Source organism: Carya illinoinensis, chromosome 10, assembly GCF_018687715.1.
Source record: "Carya illinoinensis cultivar Pawnee chromosome 10, C.illinoinensisPawnee_v1, whole genome shotgun sequence".
In the NCBI taxonomy this organism is placed as follows: Eukaryota; Viridiplantae; Streptophyta; class Magnoliopsida; order Fagales; family Juglandaceae; genus Carya; species Carya illinoinensis.
The window spans coordinates 29,550,778-29,564,992 of record NC_056761.1 but is presented as its reverse complement, the minus strand read 5'-3'; the positions used below and the strand labels follow the sequence as shown (position 1 = coordinate 29,564,992).

Below are 14,215 nucleotides of genomic sequence, written 5' to 3'. Positions count from 1 at the left end.
TTGACAGGTGCTTAACTTTCATCCCCAGAGGTCATCTCTTTATTAATTAATTATACATTAATAAATTGAGTGATTTTGGTTATGATCAGAAACAGGTAGATAGGGATGAAAAGCAATTAGAGACTCTTTCCTTTTATTCCTCACAACAGAACAAAAAGGCATCACCATCAACTTATCAGATAATAATTAGAAAATTGGCAATCAAGAAAAATCAACATATATAAACTCTCAAACGACAAGATTATGAAAAGATGATAGAATATTGGCAACTAAATGACGACAAACTCTCTGAGAGAGGGCTGGTCTAGATCCATTCGAGACAGTGACACCACCTCTATAATTCGGTGGAAGAATATGCATCATCATGTACAGATGATGCAATTTTGACAGTTTCCATGCCATATGCGTTAAAATTTGGATAAGGACCACTCCACACATTTGGCCCATTCAGCAGGAGTTCAATTCTATCACTTGACTCCATTATTTGATAGATCAACTGTGAAGATACATAGACCAAAAAAATAGATGTAGATCAACACATCATTATAATCTACTACATTACCCCTAGTCTACAATAATGCACAGGAGAAATGCTAGCTACTGATCTTCATCTTGGAATACAAAAAATCACTTTTCAACATGATATCAACTGGTGCATATGATTGATCTTTAATGGTGAATATTGATTTCCTCATATTGGAATACCGTTTGTTTCCCATGTCACTACCCCAAGTTTCTCTCTAACTTTGAGCTTCACATCATCGATGAATTGATTGAGATTTTTTTCTGAAGATCCATGGCCATGGGTACTGTTCAATGCATTCTCTAGTATATTTCTGAGCTCCTTTGTATTCATCCTCAATTCATCGTCTGATTTTCCACTCATCACACGATTGATCTTTGCTGCAACTTCCTCCCTTGTGATTAACTTCTTGTCGCAAAGATTAAGCCCGATTCTCCAATCATCGACCACTAGTTTTCTGTTTGTGAATTGGTCTGTCAGCAAAGGGAAACACAACAGCGGAACACCACACCATATACTCTCTAATATCGAGTTCCATCCACAGTGAGTTAGGAACCCTCCAACCGTCGGATGCGAGATCACATCAATCTGACGGCACCAAGTCACGACTAAGCCTCTACCTTTGATGTCATCTTCAAACCCAACAGGCAAGAAATCATGTTCATCAGAATTCATAACATCTGGACGAAGAACCCAAATAAAATTCACTCCACTTGATAAAAGCCCATATGCTATCTCCGTAATATCATGTTTAGTCACATGAGCATAGCTACCGAAAGAGACATACAAAACCGAACCATGTGGCTTGGTTTGAAGCCAGTGGATGCAGTCCGACTCGGACCACAGGCTAGTAGGAACAATGTTCTTGGTGATTAACCCAGCAGGGAAAACTGGCCCGATTGCATATATTGGCTGCTTCTCTTGTAAGGCTGTGATTGTCTCGGACTCGAGCTCTTGGACAGTGTTGCAGACAATAAAGTCGGCTCTTTTTACATCCTGAAATGCCTTGTATATGATCCTGTGCACCACAGTCGATATGTTGTCGGTAGCTTGAAGATAAGACATCAAGTCCTTTGGTTGGATGGCCCTCACACCAGGTATGTAATCAATGGTGTCCACACGATTATCTATTTATTTGCAGAAAGTTTGGAAGAAATTAAGGAGACATGAGCAGCGAAATTGGCAAAAGAGAAAGATAGAGAGAGGTTACGCAATTACCTTGAGAAGCAAAATGGCCATTTTTTCTAAGGAGGTCGAGGTGATAGTAGAGAGTCAAAACCAGAACTGGTTCGGTCCAGAAAGAAACGTTAACAAGGTTATACTTGTCGGCTATCATCGATGTCCACACGAAAAACGTGTCTGCAATCAAGCAAGTGACGGGAGGGTCGGAGTGCCGAACCAGTTCTTCTACTATTTCATCGACGTGGGCGGACAAGACATGCAAAATACCCTCCATGAACTGGTCGTGATTGAGGGAGCGGTCGAACCCTACTGGGAAACCGTCGCTAACCGTCTTGTAACGTATGTCTAGACCAGATTCACGTGCTCCGGCAAAGATGTTGTCTTTGGCGGCGATAAGGGGTTGGGATTTTGTGATGTGGTGGTGGACGGAGAGGGTGTTGATGAAGGTGATAATGAAGCCCTTAGATGCAAGTTTCATGGCTAGATGGACGAAGGGGATCACATGGCCTTGAAGAGGGTAGGCAAACATCACAGCATGAGGCTTCTGGCCGTGCTTGTTCTCCATCTGGATGTGCAGTATCAGAGACAGAGAGAGTGAGAGAGAGAGAGAGAGAGAAGAGAGAGAGAGAGAGTAGCAAGAGCTGATTAAAATGATGGTTGGCTAGGACGAGGCGGCAACGCTTAGGATATTGCCGTACGTTTCTTTAAAGCCAGATGAAAAGTGCATATTTTTTCATAAGAAAAATACTAGTCCTACGAATTTTTTCCTCCATTTTTGACCGTTTATATATTTTAATTAATTATTTTTATTATTTTACTTAATTATTAACAAAGTGAATATTAGTGTATTAGTGTATCTTTTTATTTTTTAAAAATATTTAAAAAATATAAAAAAGAAAAAAAATAGAAAGTGGTATATAGTCTACAGGATAACCCAACCAAAAGTAGCATTACTCTTTCTATAAATTCAAAACCTCCCTAATCATTAGTCTATTTAAATTAATCAAAATAATAATATAATATTATTTTTTTAATAATAATATTTTTAATATTTTACAATTATACTACTTATATATATTAATTAATAATTTAATTTAATACTTAAATTTAATTTAATAATTAATATTTATGTCAATCACATGCCAATCAAAACTGATTTGAAAACTTACATGCCAATCAAAAACTTGGAAACTTGCAAAACCAAACACAAACATGTTGAAACTTACAAAATCAAGAACTTCTAAAAGTATACACTCCAAAAGACGAGCTAGGAAAACAAGTACAATAAGCATCATGATTGTCAGCAAAGGCAAACTCACTACAAAACTAATTTTATACAAATATTGTATATATAAAATGGAAAATGCTATGTCCACATAAATCTTTTATCGAAAACTCTCCACCGACTGACCTGGCTACTGCCAGATAGATATAAAAATATAAAATAAAATAACAACTGAAAAGTGCCGATCTCCCTTGTCTTCCTCGTCTCTACATACGAAACCTGAAATTTCTTTTTTTCCAATCTCCCTCACCTCCACCCACGAATCCAGAAAATCCTCATCTCCAAGCCTGAAATTTTTTTCTCTAATCTCCCTCATCTCTAAGCCTGAAAATTTAAGAAGCCAACTAAAAAAATAAAAGAAAGCTTGATTTCTCAAAAATCGCCCAATCAACAAACAAAAAGCAAAAAATTGAAGGCAAAAACTTTGAGTAAACCAGATTCATTGAGGAAACTTTCCAAGAATGAAGGAAACTAAAATCATTAAATTCATACAACAATTATTTTTCAGAGCAGAAAAAAAAAAAAAAACAAAGAATCACCTAGCCAGGACATATTGCTTACAGAAATTCACTACAGGCAGAAATTTGCTGCTGAAAACACTTTGCACTCTTCTCTGTCCGCTCAATCCAAGTTTGATAGGCAAAAATTTGGCTGAGATGTAGAGAGGATGCCAAGAGGGAGACAAGATGGCTCGGGGAGATGTTCAGGCGAGGGTTCGTGGTTCCTCTTTAATGGGTTTGTGTGGTTCAAAGAGATGAGGAGATTTTCGGGTTCCTAGGTGGAGATGAGGGATATGAGGCAGATTAGGGATTTTCATGCCGGTGAGGATTGGAGGAGGATGGCGGGATAGGCACTGTAACAGCAATGAGGGGAGCTCAAGAAAGTGACGATGGCTTGTTTGCTTTATTTTTGTCTTGTCTTGTGTTTTTTTTCTTAATATTTTTTTTCTTAACTCAAGTGGCATGCCACGTTGAGCGACATGTCAGTCGGTATAAATTTTCTGTAAAAAGCTTCTGTGACTGTAGCATCTTCCATATAAAATTACTCACTTTTACAGAAACTATATATTTTACATTCCCAGAAGATCAGTACATCCATGAAAGGTCCTGCCTGAAAGATATAGATTTTGCACCTCCCTGAGCACCTAGATCTTTCATAAATATGAGGATAATCTTCACCAGCAATTCCAATTTGTACGACCCCACAAGTGCCTTTAAGCCACCATCATCAGAAATCCCCAAACACTTCTTTAATTGTAGAACAGATAATCGAGGTAACTGACCCACAAGCTACAGTCCCTCAATCATCACTAATCTCTTGGCATCTTACAAGCTCCAGGGTTTCAAAGTACTGAGTTGAGCAAAGAGATTCCATTCCAACATAATTGAATGAATAAACATGGTCAAGAGCAAGTTCTATTAGCCTTACTGATCATGCCATGGATTCTAGACCATCCTCACAGCAGACACACGGTGCCACACAACACTAATTTTATTCTTTCTGTTTATAGAATGTATTGTAGGAGCAATTGGTTGTTATTCTGATATGATGTAGGTGTGGTTATTCTCCACTGTAATTTGTTAGGCTCTTACTTGTCTTATTCATTGTAAAGGTCTATACATAGACCACTGTATTGCTCATTCATAATCAAGAAAAGAATTATTCTTCTTAGTGTCATTCTATCGAATATGGTATCCAGAGCCATTTGACAAACTGTCCACACTGATCCATGGCCATGTCTTCTGCTTCACCCAACCCTCCCTCTCCTTCTTTCTCTAACCTTATCCCTACCAAATTGACCACCAAAACTACCTTCTATGGAAGGTTCAAACCTCTGCCTATCTACGGGGCCAGGACTTATACTCATTTGTCAATGGCACCTCTCCCTCACCCATTAAGTTCCTCATTGAAGCTAACTTAGCACCCAAAACCAACCCTGCCTATCTCTCATGGCAATGCACCAATCAATTGGTCCTTAGCATCCTTTTTTCCTCTCTGTCTGAGTCCATCCTCAGCCATGTTCTTTCCTCAACTTTAGCATATGACCTCTGGAACAAACTTGCTTCAATGTTCTCCTCCCATTCTCAAGCTAAGGAGTTTCAGGTGCGCTTTCAACTCACCAACCTCTCACGTGGAGAGCAAACAATTTCTGAATACTTTGGCAAGGTGCGTTTACTTTCTGATTTCTTAGCTGCTAATGGAAGCCATTTATTTGACAAAGAACTTGTTACCTACCTATTACATGGGTTAGGTCCTTCGTATGAGCAGTTTGTAACATTTATTACTACGAGAATCGACACTCTTAACTCCCATGAATTATATCAAATGCTCCTCATCCATGAGACCCACATATCTCACAATGCTAAATCTCTCATTTCCTCTGGAGAAATTTTTACAAATTACAGTTCTAATGCCCCACGTGATCAAAGGGGTTGTGGATCTCCTGTGGTGGTCGAAATGGTCGTGGCAGGGGACGCCATCACAATAATGGTCATGGACATGCTTCCTTCACCAACACTGCTCCACAATACAACTCAACAAGTCCTATTTGTCAAGTATGCAACAGGGTTGGACACGTTGCCCTTCAATGCAGAAATCAGTTCAACAATGCCTTTCAATATGAAGCTCCCTCAAATTTCTCTGCCAACTACACGACAAATTTCCCAACTCAGAATGGCTCTCCTAACACCTTGTGGTACCCAGATTCAGGAGCTGCTCATCACATTACAAATGATATGAGCAACTTGAACCTGTCCTCAGCGCAGTACGATGGTGATGAAACCATTCTCGTAGGTGATGGTAATGATCTCCCTATCAATGCTTACGGTGATTCATCTCTACCCATAACTTCTTCCTCCTTTCTTCTTCGAAATTTACTACATGTTCCACTAATCACTAAGAATCTTGTCTCTGTCCTCAAATTTTGTGTTGATAACTGCTGCTTCTTTGAATTTCACTCTTCTCACTTCTCTGTTAAGGACTCTCAGAGCAGGAAAATCCTCCTCATAAAGCCAACCCATAATGGCCTCTATGTGTTTCCATCTCCAGCATCTACTCCCTCTGCTCATATTGGTGAACGTGCTTCTATTGCCCAATGGCATCGAAGGATGGGTCATCCATCTCTAACTCAAGTCTCCAGCATTCTGCGCTCAAGGTGTTTGCCAACTTGTCCTACCGATGTTGTATTTCAATGCCCTGAATGTCCTCTTGCAAAAGCTTGCCAACTCCCCTTTAATTCCAGTCGGGCCTCTTCTAGTGGGCCTTTAGATTTAGTGTATTCAGACTTATAGGGCCCTGCCCCTTATGTTTCTATAATGGGCTTTAAATATTATATCTCCTTTGTTGATGATTTTACACGATTTACATGTATTTTTCCTCTCAAACTCAAATATGAGGCTCTTAATATTTTCTCTACATTTTTACCTCTTGTTGAATGCATGTTTAAAACCAAGTTAATAACATTGCAGACCGATGGAGGTGGTGAATTTAAACCCATCACCTCCATGTGCCAAAAACTTGGAATTAAACATCGCTTTTCTTGCCCACACACCCATCAACAAAATGGGCTTGTCGAAAGAAAATATTGTCACATCATGGAAACTAGGCTTGCACTTTTGGCCCAAGCATCTTTACCCTTCACATTTTGGGCCGAAGCCTTTGAAACCGCGGTATATCTTATTAATCGTCTACCTTCTCCTGCTCTTAACAACCAATCACCTTACTTCATGGTCCATAAAAAAGACCCTGACTATAAGTTTCTAAAGGTGTTTGGTTGTTAATGCTGGCCAAACTTACATCCATACTTACCAAATAAACTCAACTTTCGATCAACCTCATGCTTATTCTTAGGATACAGCAGTACCCACAAAGGGTACAAGTGCCTTGATCTAAAAACAAACCGACTCTACATTTCACGATCTCATAAAATAATATCATCCTCCCTCCATTCCAAAAATAATGTCATCCATTTAAAAAAAAAAAAAGAAATCAGATCTGATAAAACAACCACCACTGCAGTCCATTATTCCCAAGTTACACATGCATAGAACTCAAAAATCACACACAACTATTGCCCTACACAAAACCAGCATAGAATCTGAAATTCAATCTGGAAAGATCTGAAATCAGCCCACAAAAATATGAAATCAATACATCTTGAAAATTAAATCTAATCCACCAGTCTACATAAGTATTTCCAAACTTAACAAACAATTTGCTCAAGTTTCTACTAGCAAAAAGTTACGACCGGCCCACAAGATTCGAGACCTTTACAGCAATCTACTATTTTCATCATATCACAATTCCAAAAGAATATCATCCATTTCAAAAATACACAATCAAATCTCATAGTTGTTGCCCAGCTACATGATTCTTCCTTCACAAGTGGCTGGGTAGCCACTAAAATAAGATTTACTGCAAATTTACCCAACAGTTACACACCTCCATAAGGTGTGGATGGAGATTTCTCAGATGTATCTTTGGAAGCATTTAGAGATGTTTCATAAATTTTCCTCTGAATATTAAAGAAGTAGACTTGCAGTGTGACGCCCTCAAATCCCCACGTACAGATACGGGAAAATCAAGACGTCTGGATGGTGACATTACGGGTCACCACCCTATCGCCAAGTGCCAAGTGTGTGTATAAGCAATAAATGTGCACGAAGAAACACGCAGCAGATAGCAAAGTCATAAACTAAGTACCAAAATTTTCATTGTTTAATACAAACTCGTTCAAAACATACATAATAAAATATTGCAAACTACAAATATTGTTTCAAATCCAGCTATAAGACATAAACTCCAACTCAAAACTCCGGCGGAGCCGCCTCCTCGGGCTCAGCCTCCTCCTCCTCCTCGATCTCTACATCAAAATTTACGGTACCAAAAATGGTGCCGCAGGTAAGTAAAATCCAAACGCCACTAGATAAAAGCATATTAAAACTCAAACAATATGCATAAAAGAATGAAAATGCACATGACCTGTAAACCACATTTTTTCACGCATGCCAAAAATCCCATTTGGCGCCAAAAACGTATTACTTTTTCAACTCATGCCAAAAGTCTCATTTGGCCCAATTCCAACTCATATCAATAACCAATTAATCCGAATGCACCATGACCTCTCCTAGGGGTCACCTGCACACCCTGACTCCTGTGCCACACCGTAGGTAATGACCACGTGTATGACACCTAAACGAGCGATGCCCAGTTTCACGCCTTCGCCAGTAGCCAAGCATCCTCTAGCCCTCGCCAGCGAAGGGCCACGGAGTCGGTACGAGAGCGTTATCATCCTGCCCGCTCCCGTTGTCGCCCAGAAACAACTCAAGGGACATCACTCAGTCTATTACACTCCCGAGTGAACAGAGCAGCTCCACCAAGATAATACCCCATCTCGGCTTGGGGTCGTGATACACACGCATCCGAAAATTCATTTACACCAATAAAACAAAATTTTCTCAATTTAATAAAATGCACGTGCATGCACCATGTAAATGCAACCTCAAGGCACAAAACAACCAACCAATCACAAAACAACAAAATCAAGCAACTCCATCCTCAATCCATCCGACCCCCAAACTCCTCGGACTCAGTCGGGAATCAACCAACCAGCAGTCAAATAATTATTGTAAGAGCAAAATATATTTAAATCTAAAAGTAGAGTTTGAAAAATACTTACAGAGCTATGCGGTATTTTTCGAAAGCTCGCGGCGTTGCAAACGGCGGAGAAAAAGCAATGTAACAGTGTATTTTACACTGTGGCCGTGGGTAGTAAATTACTCACTTTCAAACGGGGACAAACCAAGACACGAAATTGATAGGAAATGGCCTTGAAATGTTTATGAAGCTAAAGGAAGTGAGCTTTGGCCGTGGGTGACGGTGGAAACGGCGGTGGAAGCAAAAAAAGTCCAAATCGGAGTTGAGCTCGTGGGAGCTGCTCCGGCAACAGATCGGGGCCAAAATTGGGTGGGTTAGGACGGCAAGAGGTAGGGGAAGAAGTTGTGAAGAGATGGTGGCCGGAGGTGGAGCGATGGCGCCGAAAAAGCATAAAAATCGTGCGGCTTGGAGGAGCTCGTGGCGGCTAACAGTGGCTCGGATGGAAGTGAAACTTGGTGGGGATGTTCACCGGTCGGAGGAGAAGAAAACTGGGTGGGTGGTGTCGGCCACGTTCTGGGCTGAGGAAGCAACCGGCGACAGAGAGAGAAAGGAGAGCTGGTGTCATGACTTCCAGCCGTGCATGGCAGCTAACGGCTGGACGGGTTGGCCTGAAAATTGAGGGAGGTGATCACCGGTCGGAGGGGAGTCGACCGGTAGGGGCGGTGCACTACACGGCGGCGGGACGGCGGCGAACTGGGCAGTGGAAGAAACGGACGGAAAAGGGGGGGCTGGGTCGTGCGCACGGGAAGAAGGAGGAAGAAGAAAGAAAGAAAAAGAAAGAAAAAGGAAAAAGGGAAAGAAAAAGAAAAGAAAAAAGGGAAAAAGAAAAGATGAGGGAAAAGAAATGAGGTCCAGTCCTCACTTCCGAAATTCAAAAACTAATCCGCAGAAAACGATTTTAAAAACATAAAACGACTAAAATAAATTAAACATCACATTAAATAAAATAAAACCAATTAAAATACAATAATTTAAAATAAAAGAACTACTATACTAATTAAATTAAAAACAACTCCTCTAGTGAAAATACATATAAAAACGGGTCATCACATGCTGCATGGCATTCATACCAGCAAGATCCTTGCTCATCATCTCGGCTTCGAAGTTTTTTTTTCTCAAGTTCCAATTGTTCTTCTCTATCATGATCTGCCTTTATTATGTATGCGTTCTTCTCTATCATGATCTGCCTTTATCATGTATGCTCTCCTCTCTACAATGCACAGTCGTCTTTCCTCGGTCATTTGACCTAACACCATGTTGAACTCAGTATCACATGATTTCTGAGATTTCTACTTCCTCAAGTTTTCTTTCTCAGCTTTTTTGCTTGGAGGCCTCTTAACCAAAGTTTTGAAATTCGTTTCATTTCGATCGAAATTTTTTGTTTCGGAACAGTAGCTGAAATTGAGAAACCATATATTTCATACCGGCTCAAATTCCGGACGTTTCGGATCGTTCGATATATTCCGGCCAAAATTCGGTATTCCAGATGAAATGGGTATTCTGGTCCGAAATGGTATATGAGAGTCTGATGGATGGCATTTTTGTAATTAAGCTAAAGCACATGGACAGATCCGTAATTTTGCTTTTCTTCTTTAATTTTTGGGGATGGCATTTTTGTAATAAGGTTAAAGTACACAAACAATTCCGTAAATTTCTTTTTGTCTTCTGTACTTTTTGATTCCTGAATCTTCCACCTGATGACTTTACTTTTTCTTGTTTACTTTTTTGTAATTAGTCGACGCTTGACTCTGAGACCTGATTCCCGAAAGGTGAAGCATGAAACGGTGAAGTCCCCTGCCTTTTACGATTTCTTCAATTCTTCCACTTGCAAAATTTCTTTAATCTTTAGTGATTAGTCTACTTCGGTGCTTCCAGCCTTCCAAAAATTAAAATCCAAAATCACCATCAATTGGGAGCCCGCACAAGTCAAAACGCCACAGATCAATAAACCCCAACGCCTGCAGCTCCACAGCCTTCCAGAAATATTGATCCTTTTTATCTTATTGATAAAAATAAATGATTATTTCTTTTAACAGTTGGATTGAGAACTTATGATATTTTATTGAATTTTATAAATATGTGTTTAAAATTTATATTCACTATTGAGAAATATTATTAAGTTTATTAGGTATGTATGGTTTTAAAATTTGTATTGGTTTTATTTTGAAATATAGTTATTATACATATAATTTATTTATATAGTGTCTATTCCGAAACGGTACATCAAAAAATACCAGTATTGAAATATTTTGTTCCAGTGCCTCAACTGGAACAATCACCGAAACAGATTTTAAAACTTTGCTCTCAACAAGAACCTCCACGTTCTCCTCCACATCGTCTTTGGCAACTTCACTTGACTGCTCATTGGCTGGACATTTATCGTGTGACCTTCTCCTCGTATTCAGTGTCATCATGAGTTGCTGTCATTTGGGTTGGTGTCTAGTGCTCCAATGTAAAGTTCGCCTTCTCCATCTCTTTAATTTGTACATAAGTTTTGCCTATTCAATCTGGAAAGATGAAGGAATACTGTTAAAAAATAATCTTACCTACATAATTACAATATTAAAGGAAAATGATACATACCTTATCTTGCTCAGTTGCATCACTCGGGTGCAATGATTCTATCTATACTAAAAATGCATAAAATTTATTTGTATATTTCTAGATCATGGACCGGTGATTGATCAAAGACCTTATAGAACGATATATTCATAGTATTTGATTTTTTATATTCGTTATAAAAAATTGAAATTTTGTCTCACATCTGAGTGGATTTTTTTATCAGTATCTCTTGTATGGCATCAATACTAATATTGAGCGAAGAGGAGACAAGGAGATTATCCTCCCCTACAGTGAAAGATGTACTTTTTTAAACTTTTTTCGCCGAAGGCCTCTTTTCATTATCAATGGGGGGTTGCTTGGACCACAACATTAGAATGTTTGTGTATATTGGGATGCTATTACATCATTCTTCTCAACTTTGTAAGAGAGTGGTGAAGAATGAGTCATCCTCAAATGGAGTGTCCACCCTTAAAAAAATTGTAAATTTTAAGGAATCAGACAAAAGAATAACAACTGATTAGCAAAATATGCAAGCTAAAATTCAAGTTTTTAAACTCTGAATATTAAGGAATTTGCAAGCCAAAATACATCAAGTTAATCTACATATATAGGACTTCAAATCATGTAATACATCCATCAAAATACGTGATATAGCTACTAAGAAAATAAATCCTAACTCATGTATCCAAATTGACAAGGGCATGGATTACAGGCACGTACTTTATTGAGCCTGAGAAATGAATTTGCTCGAAACTCCTGCTACCACTGAATTACCATACCAAGATCCTTTATTTTGTTTGTAAATATGTATAATATCAACACTTGCTTGGCAAAAGATTGGTCATTTGTCAATATATGGCTAGCTGTTGTGTCATGGGTGGTGGAAAATGTCTTAGTAAGGCTGTGTTGTATGTATCATAGATTGTGGCTTTCAGACTTGCAGACTACGAAATAAAATCCCTTGCAGACAATGACTGGCAGACTTGCAGATTTTCTGTCTGTAGTTTTTGACAAGGATGTTATAGCATGGCAAAGCAAATAGATCCTATATCCAATTTTCAGAGGTTTACATCTCCTAGTTGGCATGGAGTTAAATCCATGACATCCATCCCAACCCACCAGTCTCTCCCATAAATTCTCCATATTTCCTCCCAAGAATTCTTTCCTCGATCAAAAAAAAAAAATGCCAAAGTCATTTGCCTAGATATATTAAAGAGTAATAGTACTATTCATCATCCTTCACTATGACATCAAATTATTAGAAAGTTATATTTTACTCTATACTTATCTGTTAGTCTCGCATCATGAATTGCATTTTTTAAATTTAAATTATAGTCAACAAACATGGACTGATTAGCACCGGTCATAATATATTTACAACTTGTTAATTATTCATTCGCAAAACACATGATGAAAGGCTTTATAATACATTTTGCAGCGGAATTCATTTGACCACGTACGTACAAGGAGAATATGATATTGGTTGTCATATATTAATTGTAATTTTATTTTTTTATTTTTTGAGTTTTGGATATTGTACCTTTGCTGGTTTCTTCCATCTACATATTCAAAAGGCCGCCCGAAGATAAGTTCACAATGACTGACGAATAATGGCAATGGAAACAAAGTCATATCTTCTTGAAAAAATAAAGTCAATACAAGTTAATCAGCCAGTTATTATATGTAGATACTTTGAATCTAAAGGGATTGACCTCTAGATGTTATGTTGATGGCATCATGGCATGACAAAGCATGAACTTGATCGCATATAAATAAGACAAGAACCCAAAAACAAAGGGTGCGTATGACAATATAAGAAAGAGTTCTTTTATGGAGTAGCCATTGTAGCTGTGCATACATTGCACACACAACGTGACTGCTTCTAGTTTTTTTTTTCTTTATTTTTTCTTTTAAACTTAAACGCACCGTTTTGATTCAATTTGAATTACGGTTCCCATATGCAGTCCCCATTCAAATTCCTCCCACGAAAGAACCAGCTCCCTCGATAGCAACCTGCTCCTTAAGCTTCCTCTACCCAGCTCATCCCGGCAATGCCCTCTTTCTCAACAACGACACCAAGCGGTGCTCCCTCTTTTACTTTGCTCCTTTGATTACGATCTCATCATTTTTCTCTTTTTTTCCCGACACTCACTTCCAACTCTCTCTCTCTCTTAGGGGTTCATTCGGTCCGGTCCGGTTGGTCTGAAGGGGGTATTATGGACCGAATTGGACCTATTCGGTCTAGGATTTTTCCACCCTAGACCGGACCGAAATGGGTAAGGATCGATTCGGTCCAGTCGGTCCGCCGATCTAATTTGGGGCTCTCGATCTGGTCGGTCTGCCCCGGTCCGAACTGGGCCTTTGGCCCAACACCTGCATTTTATGTCCAATTTTTTTAGCCCACTATACATTTTTTCAAATTTTAAGTCCAAAAATACTAAAAAAAAAAGATCTTGATGGAAAAATAAAAATAATCAAAATTATCAATCTAATTATTTTAGTGCATCACTCCAGAAAACACTAAATATTCCAATTATCAACACTGTTACATAGTTACACTAGCAGAAAATGGACATGCCCAAAAGGAAAAAAAAAAACACTAACATTCCATGTTAGTGCAGTTGCAGCACTGGAGAACAGGAGAAGTCCCAGTTTCCCTAATTTCATCCATTCCAAACAACTGATCCTATGATAAAAAGTCTGAATAGAAAAAAAAAATACAAGTAACAATTACATAATAATACACAGCTGTCACTTTCTTAGGCTCTTACCCTCTCATATTTACTGATTTATATCAATACAAAACACAAATATATATACATATATATATATATATGAACACATCTAGATTAGCAACCAAATGAAGTTCCTTCCCTACTACAGCCTATTGCTACAAAATAACAAAAGTTACAAAACACATAATAAACCATAGCCACAAAGTTGCTGAAGCCCATGTTGTTGCTAATTCCCTGCTACTACCACAAAGCTGCTACTTCAATCATCTTGCT

The 14,215-nt window shown here is 38.6% G+C and overlaps 1 protein-coding gene across 1 annotated transcript; it reads right to left on the bottom strand.

Annotated features, from left to right (window-relative positions):
- Positions 1 to 403: 403 nt before the first annotated feature.
- Positions 404 to 2,388, bottom strand: LOC122279992 (UDP-glycosyltransferase 86A1). The gene is made up of 2 exons (XM_043090928.1): positions 1,742 to 2,388; positions 404 to 1,650 (listed from the first exon to the last, which is right to left on the bottom strand). The coding sequence occupies exons 1-2, from the start codon at positions 2,268 to 2,270 to the stop codon at positions 692 to 694; spliced, it is 1,488 nt and encodes a 495-aa protein (XP_042946862.1). The 5' UTR covers positions 2,271 to 2,388; the 3' UTR covers positions 404 to 691.
- Positions 2,389 to 14,215: the final 11,827 nt, after the last annotated feature.